Source organism: Mobula hypostoma, chromosome 11 (genome assembly GCF_963921235.1).
Source record: "Mobula hypostoma chromosome 11, sMobHyp1.1, whole genome shotgun sequence".
Taxonomy (NCBI): domain Eukaryota; kingdom Metazoa; phylum Chordata; class Chondrichthyes; order Myliobatiformes; family Myliobatidae; genus Mobula; species Mobula hypostoma.
In genome coordinates this window covers 40714519-40731346 of record NC_086107.1, presented here as the reverse complement: position 1 = coordinate 40731346, position 16828 = coordinate 40714519, and the positions used below count along the sequence as shown (strand labels likewise).

At 37.4% G+C, this 16828-nt stretch overlaps 1 protein-coding gene across 11 annotated transcripts in view; it reads right to left on the bottom strand.

Moving 5' to 3' along the window:
• Positions 1–16828, bottom strand: part of stk33 (serine/threonine kinase 33) — a 247047-nt gene that overhangs the window by 140859 nt on the left and 89360 nt on the right. Inside the window, exon 2 of one of the 11 annotated variants that reach the window (XM_063061888.1) lies at positions 683–724. The exons of the other annotated variants lie outside the window; for them this stretch is intronic. Coding sequence (XP_062917958.1) covers positions 683–691 — 9 coding nt within the window. The 5' untranslated portion in view covers positions 692–724. The remainder of the gene's footprint in view (positions 1–682; positions 725–16828) is intronic. 11 annotated transcript variants of the gene reach the window in all.

The following is a 16828-nucleotide window of genomic DNA, read 5'->3' as shown; positions in this document are numbered from 1 at the left end:
TCCTAAGAATCTGGTGGAGCTGGAGGACAGAAATCTTCCATTAACTTTTTTAGATTTTTGAAAACGTTAGTATTTTATTATTAAAAACACACATGTACTGTCATTATCCAATGAAGGATACATGTACTGCACATTCTTTAAATACAGAAAAAATTACTGGAGGAACTTAGCTGGACAGGAAGCATCTGTAGAGGGAATCTGCAGTCTCTTGTGTCTTTATTACTTATTCACTATCTAAGCTCTGATTGTCCAGCATATTGGGACCTGGTGGGACTTTGCTTGGACCTCGTACAGCTGCTCTTATATTATTTGTTATATATTGAAACTTAGATTTAGATCTGTGACATAACTGCAACTATGCGTCTTCCTGAATATCATATAGTTGCTGTCATTAAATCAGGTCTTAGTATTTGCTGTATTTGCTTCTCTCTCCAACAGAATAAAGGAAGATAACTTGAACTCAATAGATATTTGTTAATTAGTCCCACTGCAAAATATCCTGAAAAGATTACACAAAAGTTTCAAAAGACCTAAAAGGGTTTTTAAACAGTATGCCAAGGTATTGTTACAGACTAGAAATTGCTTTGTTATTTTGCATGTGAATTGTAACTTCATCATATAAATATTTCTAAATAATGCAAATATTGAAATATTTATGAATTGAATTGACTTTATTACTTACATCCTTCATATACGAGTAAAAATCTTTACGTTACGTCTCCGTCTAAATGTGAAATTTATAGTAATTTATAATATTATGTACAACAGGATAGTCAATATAACATAGAAATACAGTTGTGTCAGCATGAGTTAAGCAGTCTGATTGCCTGGTAGAAGAAGCTATTCCGGAGACTTGGTCCTGGCTTTTATGCTGTGGTACCGTATCCCAGATGGTAGCAGCTGGAACAGTTTGTGGTTGGGGTGACTTGGATCCCCAATGCTCCTTCGGGCCCTTTTACACACCTGTCTTTGTAAATGTGCTGAATAGTGAGAAGTTCACATCTACAGATGCACTGGGCTGTCCGCAGCACTCTGCAGAGTCCTGTGATTGAGGGAAGTACAGTCCCCATACCAGACAGTGATGCAGCCAGTCAGGATGCTCTTAATTGTGCCCCTATAGAAAGTTCTTAGGATATGGGGGCCCATTCCAAACTTCTTGAACCAGCTGAGGTAAAAGAGGCACTGTAGCGCCTTTTTCACCACACAGCCAGTATGTACAGACCACATGAAATCCTTGGTGATGTTTATGCCAAGGAACTTAAAGCTGTTCAACCTCTCAACCTCAGATCCATTGATGTTCTGTCTCCATTCCTCCTGTAGTCCACAACCAGCTCCTTTGTTTTTGCGACACTGAGGGAGAGGTTATTTTCTTGACACCACTGTGTTAGGGTGATGACTTATGCTCTGCAGGCTGCCTCATTATTATTTGAGATTAGGCCAATAAGTGTAGTGTCGCCAGCAAATTTAATTAGCAGATTGGAGCTATGGGTGGTGACAAAGTCATGGGTATACAGAGAGTAGAGGAGGGGGCTCAGTACATAGCCTTGAGGGGCACCTGTGTTGAAGGTCAGAGGGGCAAAGGTGAAAGAGCCTACTCTTAACACTTGCCGGCGACTTGACAGGATCCAGCTACACAAGGCAGGGTGTAGGCCCAGGTCTCTGATCTTCTTGTCAAGGCTAGAGGGAATCATGGTGTTGAATGCTGAACTATAGGCCAAGAACAGCATTCTCACATAAGCATCCCTCTTCTTCAGATGTGTAAGGACAGTGTGTAGAGCTGTGGCTATCGTGTCATCTATCGATTGGTTGTGTCAGTAGGCGAATTCTAGGGGATCCAGTTTGGGTGGTAGCAGGCTGTAGATGTAGACCTTGACCAGCCTCTCAAAGCATTTGCTTATTATTTGCATAGCAATTTATATTCCTTTCTCTACAGCTAAATAATATTTTCAGAGTTAATTCATAATTGTACTTTTTCCTTGTTGATCTATATGATGTGCAGCTAACTTGACGATATCACAACTGAATGCCAGGGATTTTATTGAAATGATGCCTGTCAGTAACAGTTATTTGGAAAAAAGTTAGTTCCCATCAGAGTTCACTGGATCTTTTAGCCTGAATTTCAAAAATCACCTGAAAATACCATCACTTGAAAATTCCTTGCTGATATTTTTGTAGGAGCCACCTACTTACTTTCTGTCTGTCTGTATTGTATTTTGTGTTGCGCTTTTATCATGGATCATTTCTCAGATGGGTTGGGGCGTGGCAGAAGTGAAGAGTATAGTTACGTATTCATGCTTTGTTTCAGGTTAGTTCAATCTAAGTAGAGCCAGAGGGTAAGTCACAGAGTGATACACTCTTGTTGATCGCTCATTGCAATTAAGAACAGCTATTTTTCTGTTATGTTAAGATCACTAATGTTACTGCTTAGACTGCTTACTTTGTTACATCACTAGTTTTAACTTCATTAGCTTTTTTTACTGCTACAAGTTTGTTCTTCGTGACTATTTACTTAATAAAGGATTGAACATGCTCTTTGGAACACTGTTATTTTGGAACGTGTCATACAGAGTCAACCCTGTGCTTAGTCTCTGAGAGGTGTTGGTTTGCTTTCAAGTAACCACCATATTTTGTCAACAAACAGAAGTTATACCCAACAACACCAGTCTATGGCTGAGGAGTGCCTCGAACCTGTTGGGGAAATTGGAATTGCAATAGTAAGGAGCCAGAGCAGCTTGCGGCAAGTAATGACCTCATTGATATATTGCTGTGTGTTTGTGGTTTGAAAACACTTTGGAATGGTCAGCACTGCCTGTCCATTGGGGACAGTTGGTCAATGGTCTGTTGTTTGCCTGAGGGTTCATCGCTTTGTTTTATTGAAGTGCTGAAATATTCCAGTTCCCAACATTTGAACGCTGTTAGTTGGTCTAGTTTAAGTGTTGTAGATGCACAGCTAGACTGTTAACTACATTTATTGAATGAGAAATTCGCTGTTGCTGCAGGCAAACAAAACATTAATTGCAAGTGGCACAGTGAGTGAAGCGAAGTTTGGAACTGCTGCCAGTGACCCTTATATTAGAACTAAAAGACAAATTAAACTTACTTTGAAACCTTTAGCAAGTAGAATTGAGTCTTCAAAAGGAAAATAAGAAAAATGTGAACAAAACTAAAGGTTTAATACCACCAATTAAAGGTCTTTTGGGAAATACAGAAAATGCCTTACAAGTGTAATCATATCTTAAGAACTTGACTAGCCCCCATGAAGCTGTTGCTAAGCAACATCACACAGAGTTGTCTATAATTCCTGAGGTCAAGCAAGATAAGCAACTTGAAAGTTTTGTAAATATTGAATGCCTTAGTAGAGCAGTCATAGGGGATGTTAAACAATGGCTGAACTAAACTTGCAATGTTGAAGGTCACATTTTTGAAACAAGTTAACATGTTTCTCAAATTCCAAGGCACACTCTGACTACACATCTACAGGATGACGTAAACCCGAGCGACAGTGGGTCAAATGAACGTGCTCCAAGTTCTGCTGCAAGCACAGCATCTTCTGTATCTAATACATCCTCTGCATGCATTAAAATGGAGGCTGATTTAGCTGCATTAATCGCACAGCAACAATTAGGACAAACAAGCACTCATAGAGTAAAAGGAGCAGATGGAAGTGCAGCCATGGAGAAGGAAGGAACAGCTTAAGTGACAGGAAGAAATTGCTGCAAAGATGTCTAGTCATAATGTAGTAAAGCTAATCTTAAATGATCCTAGGTAACACCTGATGAGCAATAGAGATGAGAATTTCCCATAGTTTCTTCAGCTTTTCTAAACAAATTGATTAGTCTGAATATCCTTTATGGAATTACATTACTTCAATCTCACTGTTCACTGAATTTGTGAATAGGTGTGCATTTCCACTCAAATCATTGTGTTTGATATTTTTAAGCACAGAGAAGTAATTGCAGAGTCTGCCTGATATTCTACCTGATGTGAAGGATGTTATAATACTTAAAATCATTAGGGAACGGATTTTCAACTGCATAATAAATAAACTTTAATACATTTTTACTTTATGCCTTTAAGAAAGAATTTGTGTTATGGATTGTCTAATTAGTGTAAACACACAGAAGTGGCAACAAGGGGGTTTTCCACTCCATTAAAAAAAACCACAGCAGTTTTTTTTTATGGGCATGAAATTGCCTATCATTCTGTGCTCACTTTGGCTATGCTTAACATTCAGAAGCTAAAGATGGAAATTTGAACTATTAAATTTTAATTTGAGTTGATAAGTCACATATTTACAAGGAAAACTCTCAATTTCTAATCATATCCTAAACTGTCATTAATTTTACAAGTTTCCTATTAAGATTCCGGACAGAATCATGCTGGTTATGGTTGATATTTCCAAAGGTAACAGCTGGTATCCAGCTGCATCTAGGTAAGCTCAGGTACTGCTGATTGACAAATACTGGCACATCTGTCACTCCACAAGATGAAACTGTTGGTTTTTAGCTTTGTCTGGTGGCCTGGAAAAGATCAGCAGATCGAGCAGCTTGCTACACACTGTTCAGAATGCCAAGACATGCAAAAGATGCCAACAGCAGCACCTCTCCATCCCTGGGAATAGCCTGCATTGCCCTTGCAGAGGATTCATGTGAATTTTACCAGACCATTCATGAGCGCAAATTTCTTGGTAGTAGTCCATATAGCTACAAAGTGCCCAGAAGGATTGCCAATAGCCTCTACTACAGGCTCGCACACTGTTAATAAGTTGAAAAGACACTTCAGGGACTGATGTAACAGAATATTTAATCAGTGACAATGGACCACAAGTTTGTAGCGGAACAGCTTCAGTCATTCCTGAAGATGAATGGAATAAGACACATTACATCAGCACTGTGCCATCCAGCTACAAATGGCAAGGCAGAAAGGTTTGTCCAGAGTCTACAGAACTTTCTACAAGCAATGTTGGCAGAACACACTACACTGACACTGAATCAGAAACTCGCCATTTTCCTCCTTGCATATTGCAATGCAGCGCACTCCAATTTCAACAACTCAACAGCTGTGCTGTTTCTGGGTTGACAATTGTGCTCATGCTTGGATCTCAAACCCAACTTCAGAAGGAATATGCAGGACAAACTGCTGAGACAAATTGAGGGCTCCTCAAACAGGGAAGTTTGATGTTTCAATCCTGGACAAGCAGCCCTGCCAATGGACAATAGACAATAGGTGCAGGAGTAGGCCATTCGGCCCTTCGAGCCGGCACTGCCATTCACTATGATCATGGCTGATCATCCACAATCAGTATCCAGTTCCTGCCTTATCCCCATAACCTTTGATTCCGCTATCTTTAAGAGCTCTATCCATCTCTTTTTTGAAAGCATCCAGAGACTTGACCTCCACTGCCTTCTGGGGCAGAGTATTCCATATATCCACCACTCTCTGGGTGAAAAAGTTTTTCTTCAACTCCGTTCTAAATGGCCTACCCCTAATTCTTAAACTGTGGCCTCTGGTTCTGGACTCACCCATCAGCGGGAACATGCTTCCTGCCTCCAGCGTGTCCAATCCCTTAATAATCTTATATGTTTCAATCAGATCCCCTCTCAGCCTTCTAAATTCCAGTGTATACAAGTCCAGTCGCTCCAATCTTCAGTAGAATAAAGGAAATTACAGTGGCATGAGAGAGGAGTTGGCCAAAGTAAATTGGAAGGAGCTGCTGGCAGGGTTCACAGCAGAGCAGCAATGGCTTGAGATCCTGGGAAAAATGAGGATGGTGCAGGATAGATGTACTGCAAAAAACAAAGAACTATTCAAATGGCAAAATAGTACAACGGTAGATAACAAGGGAAGTAAAGATAATGTAAAAGCAAAAGAGAGAGCATAAAACAAACCAAAATTAAGTGGAAAGATCAAGGATTGGGAAGCTTTTAAAAACCTACAGAAAGCAAATTAAAAAATCATTAAGAGGGAAAAGATGAAACATCAAAGAAAGCTAGAAAACAACATCAAGGTGGATAGAAAGAGCTTTCTCAAGTATACAAAAAAATGAAAGAGAGATAAGAATGGATAAAGTACCGCTAGAAAATGAGGCTGGAGAAATAATAATGAGGGAGAAGAAGATGGCAGATAAACCAAATGAGTATTTTGCATCAGTCTTTACTGTGGAAGACACTAGCAGTGTGCCAGGTGTTACAAGGTGTCAGGGAAGAGAAGTCAGTGCAGTTACTATTACAAGCGAGAAGGTACTCAAAAAGCTGAAAGACCTAAAAGTGCATAAGTTACCCGGACAAGATGAAATGCACCCTAGGGTTCTGAAAGAGGTAGTGGTAGAGATAGAGGGCATTAGTAATAGTCTTTCAAGAATTGTTGGACTCTGGTATGGTTCCAGAGGACTGGAAAATTGAAAATGTCACTCCACTCTTTAAGAAAGGAAATTATAGACCAATTAGCCTGACCTCAGTGGTTGGGAAGATGTTGGAGTCAATTGTTAAGGATGAGATTGTGGATTGTGGACAAAGTCAGCATGGTTTCCTTTAGAGAAAATCTTGCCTCACAAACCTGTTGGAATTCTTTGAGGAGATTACAAGCAGGATAGATAAAGGGGATGCAGTGGATGTTGTATATTTGGGTTTTCAGAAAGCCTTTGAGAAGGTGCCACACATGAGGCGGCTTATCAAGTTAAGAGCCCATGGGGACTCTCTTGGTGGCGCAAGATGGAGTAGGTCATTTTTGGCTGGGCTCCGGACATTTTCCAATTTTTTATCACCCTTCTATTATATATATATTAAAGTATCTTTAATACCTTTATATGTTTGAATTTTGAACTTTAATCGACGGAAATGTCTAGACAAAGTAAGGCATTAGCCGAAGGCAAAGAAACTGAAAATGGAAATGGGAAGAAGGAAGGTACTTTCGAACAATCTAAACAGCCTCAACTTACTTTGCAAGCTATCTCGAATTTATTGGATGAAAAATTCGACAAGACATTCGCTACATTGGAAGCAATGTTGAAGGAGAATCAAAGTAAATTGATAGCATGTGGAAAAGACAGCGAAAAACTGCAACGGCAAATCTCAGAGCTTACTGAAGCAGGGAATCGGAGAGATTCTAGAATGAACTCTTTAGAAAAGAAATTAAATTCGACTACTCTCACATTGAAGCAGTATAAAGCCAAGATTATTGATTTGGAGAGTCACAGTCGCAGACAGAATTTGCAAATAACAGGACTCAGTGAAGATGTTGAGAGCGGAGATCTTACTAAAATTTTTTCTCAATTTTTAATGGAAGTCTTTGGCCAGGAAGTCTTTTCTTCCCCTCCGGTACTCGATTTTGCACACCGGTCGTTAAAACCAAAACCCTCAAAAGAGTTACATCCTCATCCCGTTATTCTCCAGTTTCATTACGTAAGTACTAAGGAGCACTTAATTCCAATTGCTCGTCGGAAAGGAATTATTGTTCATCAAAATCTTAAGTTTCGTTTGGTTGAAGATTATTGCCCTGAGGCATTCCAAGAAAGATTGTGTTTTAGATCGGTAATGTTGCAATTATTTCAAAGGAATTATCGGGGACTTCCGGTAGAGCTCATGGAGTGAAGTCGTGTTCTTGACTCGTTCCATTATCTCTGAGTTTTTCTTCTTATGATCAGCTATATTTTAACTAACCATTAAGGCATCGACTTTTACAATACTTTGAAACAAATTGGGCTCTTTGATAATCGGATGCTTTTAAGGTCTGCTATGTCTAAGAATGGAAAAAATGGGAAAGACGGCAAACCTCCGGTTAGACCGAAAGGTACCGATTTTCCTCCGACTGAACCACCAGTGACTTTGAAAGCTATTTCGGATCTAATTCAAAGGGAAATTTCAACCTCTATTACGAGCTGATTCGTGCTGAAATTTCAATTAATTTCCAGAAAATTGCCGATTCAATCAATAAAATACAAACATCTATCACAGAAGATCAGTCGGCTATATCTAATCTTCAAAAATCCACGCAACAAAATGAACTCAAGATGGAGAAAATTGAAGAAACAATTACTATAATGAAGAAAAAACTTGACTTTCTGACCTTTAAAAACTCTGACTTAGAATCCAGAATGCAACGGCAGAATCTTCGAATGATTGGTGTGTGTGAAGCTGTTGAATCTGACAACCCTATGAAGTTTTTTTCTCAACTTTTAAAAGATGCATTTCCTACTGTATTTCCTGACCAACCACCGTTATTGGATCGTGTTCACAGAGTTCCATCATACTCGTCTAAGTCAGATAAACCTCGACATGTCATCTTACGTTTTCATTACTTTCAAGACAAGGAGAAACTGTTTCGATTCGTTCGATCTAAAGGTTACATTGATTTTTTGGATCTTCATTTCCGGTTCGTGGAGGATTTCAGTAAACCAATTCGGGATCAACGGGTTCGTTACAGATCTGTGATGTCGGAACTCTACAAGATGGATTTAAAACCAGCGCTGCTTTACCCAGCACGTCTAAGGATTCGTACGTTGGATGGAGCCCTCCGTTTTTTTGAATCTCCATCGGATGCCCAAAGTTATCTGGATCAATTTTCACCTTCAACATCTTAATCGTAATTTTTAACTATCTCCATTTGATCGGAGGTTGTGAATCTGTTGGCCTTAATTTTTTTTTGCCTTATATGGGCAGAAAAGTTTATTTTTGATTAATAAATATGGTTGCTAAACTTTCTTTCTATCTGCGTCATTCTTTTCTTTTTCCCAGGGGATTCTGGGTGGTTATTTCCTCAGCGTCATTCTACGTATTTCCTTTGAGGCCTTAAATTTTGTAGTTTTTAAATCTACTTTTTCTTGTAGGTTTTCATAACTAGTTTATGTTAATAATTTCATTTCTTTTTTTTGTTTATTCATAGGGTCTGGGGTTTGTTGCGGTTTTTTTATATTTTCTGGCTTTTTCTCTGTTATATTAAGTGTTTGTTTCAATTGATTTACTTTTTTTATTCTTTTACTGTTTTATAACTAGCTGATCTTTTTTATATTTACACTTTTTTTAGTGAGCGTCTATCGGAAGTCATGGGGGTAGTTTTAGTGCTTGCTTCTTTCCGGCTGGTCTGTTTTAGATTTAGCCTTGGGGTCATGGGGTGGAGGGTGGTGAGAGGGGCTTCACGTTTTAGTTTTTTTCTTCTTGGGCTATTTACACTATTGAAGTATTGGTTGCGTTCTCCTCCCCGGTATCTCTTGTTTGTTCTGTTCCCTTTCCGGGTTCGTGGGTCGAGCCTATCGTCAATCCTCCTTTTTGCGGGTTGACTTTAGGGTTTAATGGAGTCTATTATAAATTTTGTCTCCTGGAATACCAATGGTCTTAACCATCCTATTAAAAGGAAAAAAGTTTTTAAAGTGTTCCGGAGACTTAAAGCACAAATTCTATTTTTACAAGAGACCCATGTGCGGAGGGGGGACAGACTACGTTTTTTTAAATTCTGGAAGGTACAACAGTTTCATTCGAACTCTAACGCTAAGATTCGAGGCGTCTCTATTTTTATAGACTCCTCAGTTACTTTTATACAACATGATATTATCTCTGATCCGAATGGTAGATTTCTACTGGTTAGTGGTCTACTATTTAATAAAAAGGTAGTTTTGGCTAATGTTTATGCTCCCAATATGGACTGTCCGGAATTTTATAAATCATTATTCAATCAGTTCCCGAATTTGAATGAGTTTTCATTGATCTGGGGCGGAGATCTTAATACCTGTTTATCTCCAGCTTTGGACCGTTCAGCTCCTTTATGGACTTTACCTAATAAATCTGCAATTTTGATTAATTCATTCCTCTCTGATTCTGGGTCGACGGATATTTGGCGTTTTTTGCATCCTCAGGAAAAAGATTTTTCTTTTTTTTCACATGTTCACCATTCCTATTCAAGAATTGATTATTTCTTTATTGACTCTCGTCTTATTTCTTCAGTGATTAAATGTGATTATGACTCTATAACCATTTCGGATCATGCTCCACTTAAGCTTTCTATTAAAATTCAGGCCAATACACAAAATAATAGACAATGGCGCTTTAATTCGCTGTTGCTTCAGGACTCGGACTTTGTTAACTTTATGAATGAACAGATTGATCTTTTTTTTTACAATCAACTATACAGAGGATATTTCTGTGAACATTCTTTGGGATACTTTTAAAGCTTATAATCGTGGTCAGATTATCTCGTATTCTGCTGCTTTGAGGAAGAAGCTGAAGCAGGAGGAGTTGGTAATTGTGGACAAGATTAAGGAAATTGATAAGAAATATGTTACAGCTCCCTCTGAGGAGTTATATAAACAAAGAACTGAACTTCAAATTGAACACAGTTTATTACTTTCGTCCTCGATTGTAAACCAATTAAAGAAAACAAGAAGTGAATTTTATGTACACAGTGACAAAATTGGCAAACTGTTGGCTAACCAATTGACGTCTAATTATGCTAAATCTCAAATTAATCAGATTTGTAATCAAAATGATCGACTGATATTTGATCATGCGGGGATTAATCAAACCTTCTTTGATTTTTATTCTTCCTTATATCAATCAGAGTCTTCTCGAGACTGTAAATATATGAATGATTTTTTAGATAACCTAGATTTCCCTGAGATTTCACAGGATATGTCTTCTATGCTAGATACTCCCATTACCACTGATGAGATTAAGAATGTTATTTCCTCTATGAACCTGGGGAAAGCTCCTGGCCCTGATGGGTTTACCGCAGAATTTTATAAATGTTTTGCACCTTCATTAATCCCTTGGTTCTGTAGGATTTTCGAGGCTTCATTAAAACTTGGTAAACTTCCCGAATCTTTCAATAGAGCGTCAATCTCTCCAATATTAAAGAAGGATAAAGATCCTGCTCAATGTGCATCTTATAGACCAATATCTTTATTAAATGTTGATTCTAAAATTTTTTCTAAATTATTAGCAAACAGATTAGAAAAAGTACTTCCTTTTATTATTTCGGAAGACCAAACTGGTTTTATTAAAGGTCGTTACTCTTTTTATAACATTCGCACACTGTTAAATATTGTTTATACCCCCTCACAAAATGTTCCTGAGTGTGTTATCTCTTTAGATGCTGAGAAAGCTTTTGATAGAGTAGAATGGCCTTACTTATTTAAGGTGCTTGAAATGTTTAATTTTAGCTCGAAATTTATATCCTGGATCAAACTGTTATATCATTCTCCTGTGGCCTCGATCCGTACTAACTCTTTAAGCTCACCTTTTTTCCCTCTTTGTCAAGGTACTCGACAAGGTTGTCCTCTTAGTCCTTTATTATTTCATATTGCATTAGAACCTCTTGCAATTGCCATTCGAGATTCTCCAAATATTACTGGGATAACTCGGGGCTTAAAATCCCATAAAATATCACTCTATGCTGATGACTTACTTTTACATATTTCTAATCCTCAAAAATCCATCCCTGCTGTTTTAGATTTATTAGCACAATTTAGTCTTTTTTCAGGTTATAAATTAAATCTTAGTAAGAGTGAACTTTTCCCGATTAATAAACAACTTCCCTTATATCATAACTTTCCGTTTAAATTGATTAATAATTATTTCTCATATCTTGGGATTAAAATTACTTGTAAACACAAAGATTTATTTAAGATTAATTTTTTACCCTTAATTGACCATATTATTCGACTTTCATCTAAATGGTTTCCATTATATTTAACTTTGATTGGTCGTATTAATGCAGTTAAGATGTTTTTTTCTGCCAAAATTTTTATATATATTTCAGGCATTATCGATTTTTGTTCCAAAATCTTTTTTTGATAAAGTTGACTCAAAAATTTCTTCATTTATTTGGCAAAATAAAAACCCGAGACTGGGTAAAATACATTTAGAGAAAGCTAAGAGAGATGGAGGTTTAGCATTACCTAACTTTAGATTCTATTATTGGGCAATTAATATTCAACATATGAAATTTTGGTTACTTGACCAGGATATACTATCCATTCCTAAATGGGTAGCAATGGAATTACAATCTGTTCAGGGCTATACACTTGGCTCTATTTTAGGTTCCTCTCTTCCTTTTGATTTGAAACGCCTCAAACAGGTCTCTAACCCGATAGTTAAATATACCTTACGTATTTGGTTTCAATTCAGAAAATTTTTTGATCTTAACCAATTTGGGCTAGCGATTCCTATTTTAGGTAACATTTTTTCCTCCCTCTTTCACAGATCATGCTTTTCAAATTTGGAAGACTAAGGGTATTTCACGGTTTTTGGATTTATTTTTAGATGGTTCCCTTATATCTTTTGAACAATTATCTAATAAATATAATTTATCAAGAATACATTTTTTTAGATATCTACAAGTTAGAAATTTCCTAAGTACTATACTTTCTTCCTTTCCAATGCTTCCTCCTACGTATATTTTAGATACTATAATTAACCTTAATCCATGTCAGAAAGGTGCATCGGCTATGATTTATAATATTATTATGAAACTTAGGAAAGCTCCATTTGATAAGATTAGGGTAGATTGGGAACAGGAATTGGGTTCTATCATTTCCGTGGATGACTGGGGGCAGGTTTTACAATTAGTCAATACTTCCTCTATCTGTGCTAAACATTCCCTAATTCAATTTAAAGTTGTTCAAAGAGCACATATGTCCAAAGATAAGTTAGCTCGTTTTTATTCTCATATTAATCCTTTTTGTGATAGATGTCCGGGGCAGATAGCCTCTTTAACTCATATGTTTTGGTCTTGTCCTACTCTGGAAACTTTTTGGAGAGACATTTTTAATATTATCTCAAAGGTATTGAATATAGATATCTCTCCTCACTCTATTACTGCTATCTTTGGATTACCTAAAATTTCCAGTAATCTTTCTCCTTCAGCCTGTAGAATGATTGCATTTCTTACTTTAATGGCGAAAAGATGTATCTTACAACATTGGAAAAAGCTTAATGCTCCAACTACCTTTTTTGGTTTTCTCAGACGATATTATGCTTGAATTTGGAGAAAATTAGAAGCAATCTCTATGATTCCTCACTTAAATTTGAACAGACCTGGAGATCTTTTATTCAATATTTTCATTTAATGTAATTTTTTTTCTTCTCTTTTTTGCTCCATATTTATATTCCTTGTTTTTTTTTTACTGTTTTTAATGGAGGTCGGGTTTGAGGACGTGATTTTAAGTTCTTTAACTCTACTTGGTTCCAAGTTAGCCCATTGCTTTGCTTTGCTTTTAGTTTAGTTGCACGGTGGGTTTTTTTGGGGGGGTTTTTTGGGGTTTATTTTTCCTTTTCTCTATTGATATATATATATATATAAATTAGTATACTATTATGTTACCTTATTATGTTATGTTTAAATTACATTGTTTGTATCATTTTTTTATCTGTATTAATATTTCCTGTAATTTTATTATATTCTAACAGTGTATTAGTGCCTATATGGCTTACCTTTTTGTATACATTCAATAAAAAGATTTAAAAAGAAAGAAAGAAAGGAATTATCGCCCAGTGCTGTTATACCCTGCTCGCTTAAGTATTGTACTACCTGATAATTCATTTAAATGGTTTAAAACCGTGGAAGACGCATAACAATTTCTCGAAGAACATTCCTTGAGCTCGGATGTTTAATAATTTACCATTCTTTTGAGTTTGTATACACCTGGCTTATTAGTTAATAATCAGCATATAGATTCAGACATTTTATGTGCGTAGAGCTTTGGCCTTGGGCTGAGTCTTATGGTACTTTGTTCTCGCTTATGTCTGCTCTATGTTAATATCCCTTTTCTTTCCCTTGATTACCTTATTTCTTATATTTTTAAATGTCCGCTTTATTTAGAAAATTATTAAGACCTTGATTTGGTGATCATCTGATTTTTCTTGAAATATTATTAAGATTGTACTCTGTTGTATTTCTTAATACCAGGTCTTTTAAAATGGTCTGTAAAAGATTGTCTTTTTTTCCCATTTAGCTATGTTTGGCATTCCATTTGTAATGTTTAGACTATTGGTGCATTGCGTTTTAGATTGCTGATGTTGGAATTACACCAAAGGAACTTTCACCTTGCTGTTATACCCCGCCTGCTTAAGAGTTGTTTTACCCGATAATTCATTTAAATAATTTAAAACCATGGTCGATGCACAACAATTTTTCGAAGAACATTCCTTGAGCTAGAATGTTTAATTAAGTTACCGTTCTTTTGAGTTTGTATCCACCTAGTTCATTAGTTTATAACCAGCATATAGATTCGGACATTTTACGTTCGTAGAGCTTTGGCCTTGGGTTGAGTTTTCTGGTACTTTGTTTTCGCTTATATCTGTTCTATGTTAACATCCCTTTTCTTTTCCTTAACTATTTTATTTTTCTTTTAATTTTTAAATGTCTGTTTTAGAAAATTATTAAGACTTTGACATGCTGATCATTTGATTTTTTTTTGAAATATTAAGATTGTACTCTGCTTTACTTCTTAAGACCAGATCTTTTAAAATGGTCGGTAAAGGACTGTTTTTTTTTTCATCCAACTATGGTTGGCATTCGACTTGTAATGTTTAGACTATGGGTGGTTTTTTATTTTATTTTTTATAATTGGAGATTTGCCATCAGAAAGATGGGGATTGGGCGGTTCTTAGTATACTAGCTGCCTATTGGCTAGGTTTCTGGGCTTTGTGGGAGGGAGAGGGGGATAGTTTTACTTTTTTTTCCCACTTGGGCTGACTTGAAACTACAAAAATGTCTGTATCGTTGTAATTTCTGGCTCCCCTTTAAACTTTTGTTCTTCTTCCTGATTCGTGAATTTCCTGCACAATTTGGTTAACCCTTTACTTATCATATGGTTTATTTAAGGAAAATGGATAATATTATTAACTTTGTTTCATGGAACACGAATGGTCTAAATCATCCAATTAAACGGAAGAAGATCTTTAAAGTTTTTCAGAGATTGAATGCTCAGATTATTTTTGCGCAGGAGACTCATGTGAGGAAGGAGGATAATCAGCTTTTTTTTAGGTTTTGGAAAGAACAACAGTTTCATTCAAACTCATCGACCAAAGTGAAAGGTGTTTCCATTTTTATAGATCCTTCGACCTCATTTGTTCATTATGATGTAGCTTCAGACCCATATGGTAGATTTCTATTAATTACTGGTTTACTTGATATTAAATTATTAGAAAGAGGTGACATAGGATCGGAAGGTGCAGAATCTTTATGGGTTGAGCTAAGAAATCGCAGGGGTAAAAGGACCCTGATGCCAGTTATATACAGGCCTCTTAACAGCTGCAGTGATGTGGACTACAAATTACAACAGGAAATAGAAAAGGCTTGTCAGAAGGGATGTGGGGGATTTTAACATGCGAGTGGACTGGGAAAATCAAGTCAGTACTGGATCTGAAGAGAGAGAATTTGTAGAGTGTGGGGAGGAGAAGATGGCAGCATGACGCACGCGCGGCCTCTCCGGTGAAATTATATCGTATTTGTTAAATAGGTACCATGCACAATCCTGATTTGATGGAGACAGACGTGAGACGCACAGAGGAACATCTGGAGAAACTTCTGAAATGCCCGGTTCGCTGCCGCTGCTACTGTGCGATCGAGAATCTCCGGAGGGGAAGGTCCCAAATCCTCAGCTTTGCCTGTTGCTGGCGGCCGGGGTTGGGGTCACAGCGCTCGGCAGAGATGGTGCTCGGTGCTCACTGTCGGAGGTCCGAAGTTTTCGGACGGACTGAGAGTCGGACTGTGGTCGGGTGCTACCAGGGTGCTGCATCGGCAAGTTTGCGGTGCTGGAAGCTCATGGCAGGGGGAGTTTTCTTCCTTCTTCTGTCTGCGTGAGATGTTGGGACTGTCAAGAGACTTTGGGACTTCTTTTTACTGTGCCCATGGTCTGTCCTTCTATCAAATTACGGTATTGCTTGCACTGTTGTAACTATGTGTTATAATTATGTGGTTTTTGTCAGTTTTTCAGTCTTGGTCTGTCTTGTGTTTCTGTGATATCACACTGGAAGAACATTGTATCATTTCTTAATGCGTGCATTACTAAATGACAATAAAAGAGGACTGCGTGTCCTCATAATCTAATCTAAAAAGATGGCTTTTTAGAACAGCTTGTTGTTGAACCCACTAGGGGATCAGCTGTACTGGATTGGGTATTGTGTAATGAACCACAGGTAATTAGAGAGATTGAGGTGAAGGAACCCTTAGGAGACAGTGATCATAACATGATTGACTTCACTGTGAAATTTGAAAAACAGAAGCCGAAATCCGACGTGTCGGTATTTCAGTGGAGTAAAGGAAATTACAGTGGCATGAGAGAGGAACTGGCCAAAGTTGACTGGAAAGGGACAGTAGCGTGAAGGACGGCAGAGCAGCAGTGGCTGGAGTTTATGCGAGAAGTGAGGAAGGTGCAAGACAGATATATTCCAAAAACGAAGAAATTTTCAAATGGAAAAAGGATGCAACAGTGGCTGACAAGAGAACTCAAAGCCAAAGTTAAAGCAAAGGAGAGGGCACACAAAGGAACAAAAATTAGTGGGAAGACAGAGGATTCGGAAGTTTTTAAAAGCTTACAAAAGGAAACTAAGAAGGTCATTAAGAGAGAAAAGATGAACTATGAAAGGAAGCTAGCAAATAATATCAAAGAGGATACTAAAAGCTTTTTCAAGTATATAAAGAGTAAAAGACAGGTGAGAGTAGATATAGGACCAATAGAAAATGATGCTGGAGAAATTGTAATGGGAGATAAGGAGATGGCGGAGGAACTGAACGAGTATTTTGCATCAGTCTTCACTGAGGAAGACATCAGCAGTATACCGGACACTCAAGGGTGGCAGGGAAGAGAAGTGTACGCAGTCACAATTACGACAGA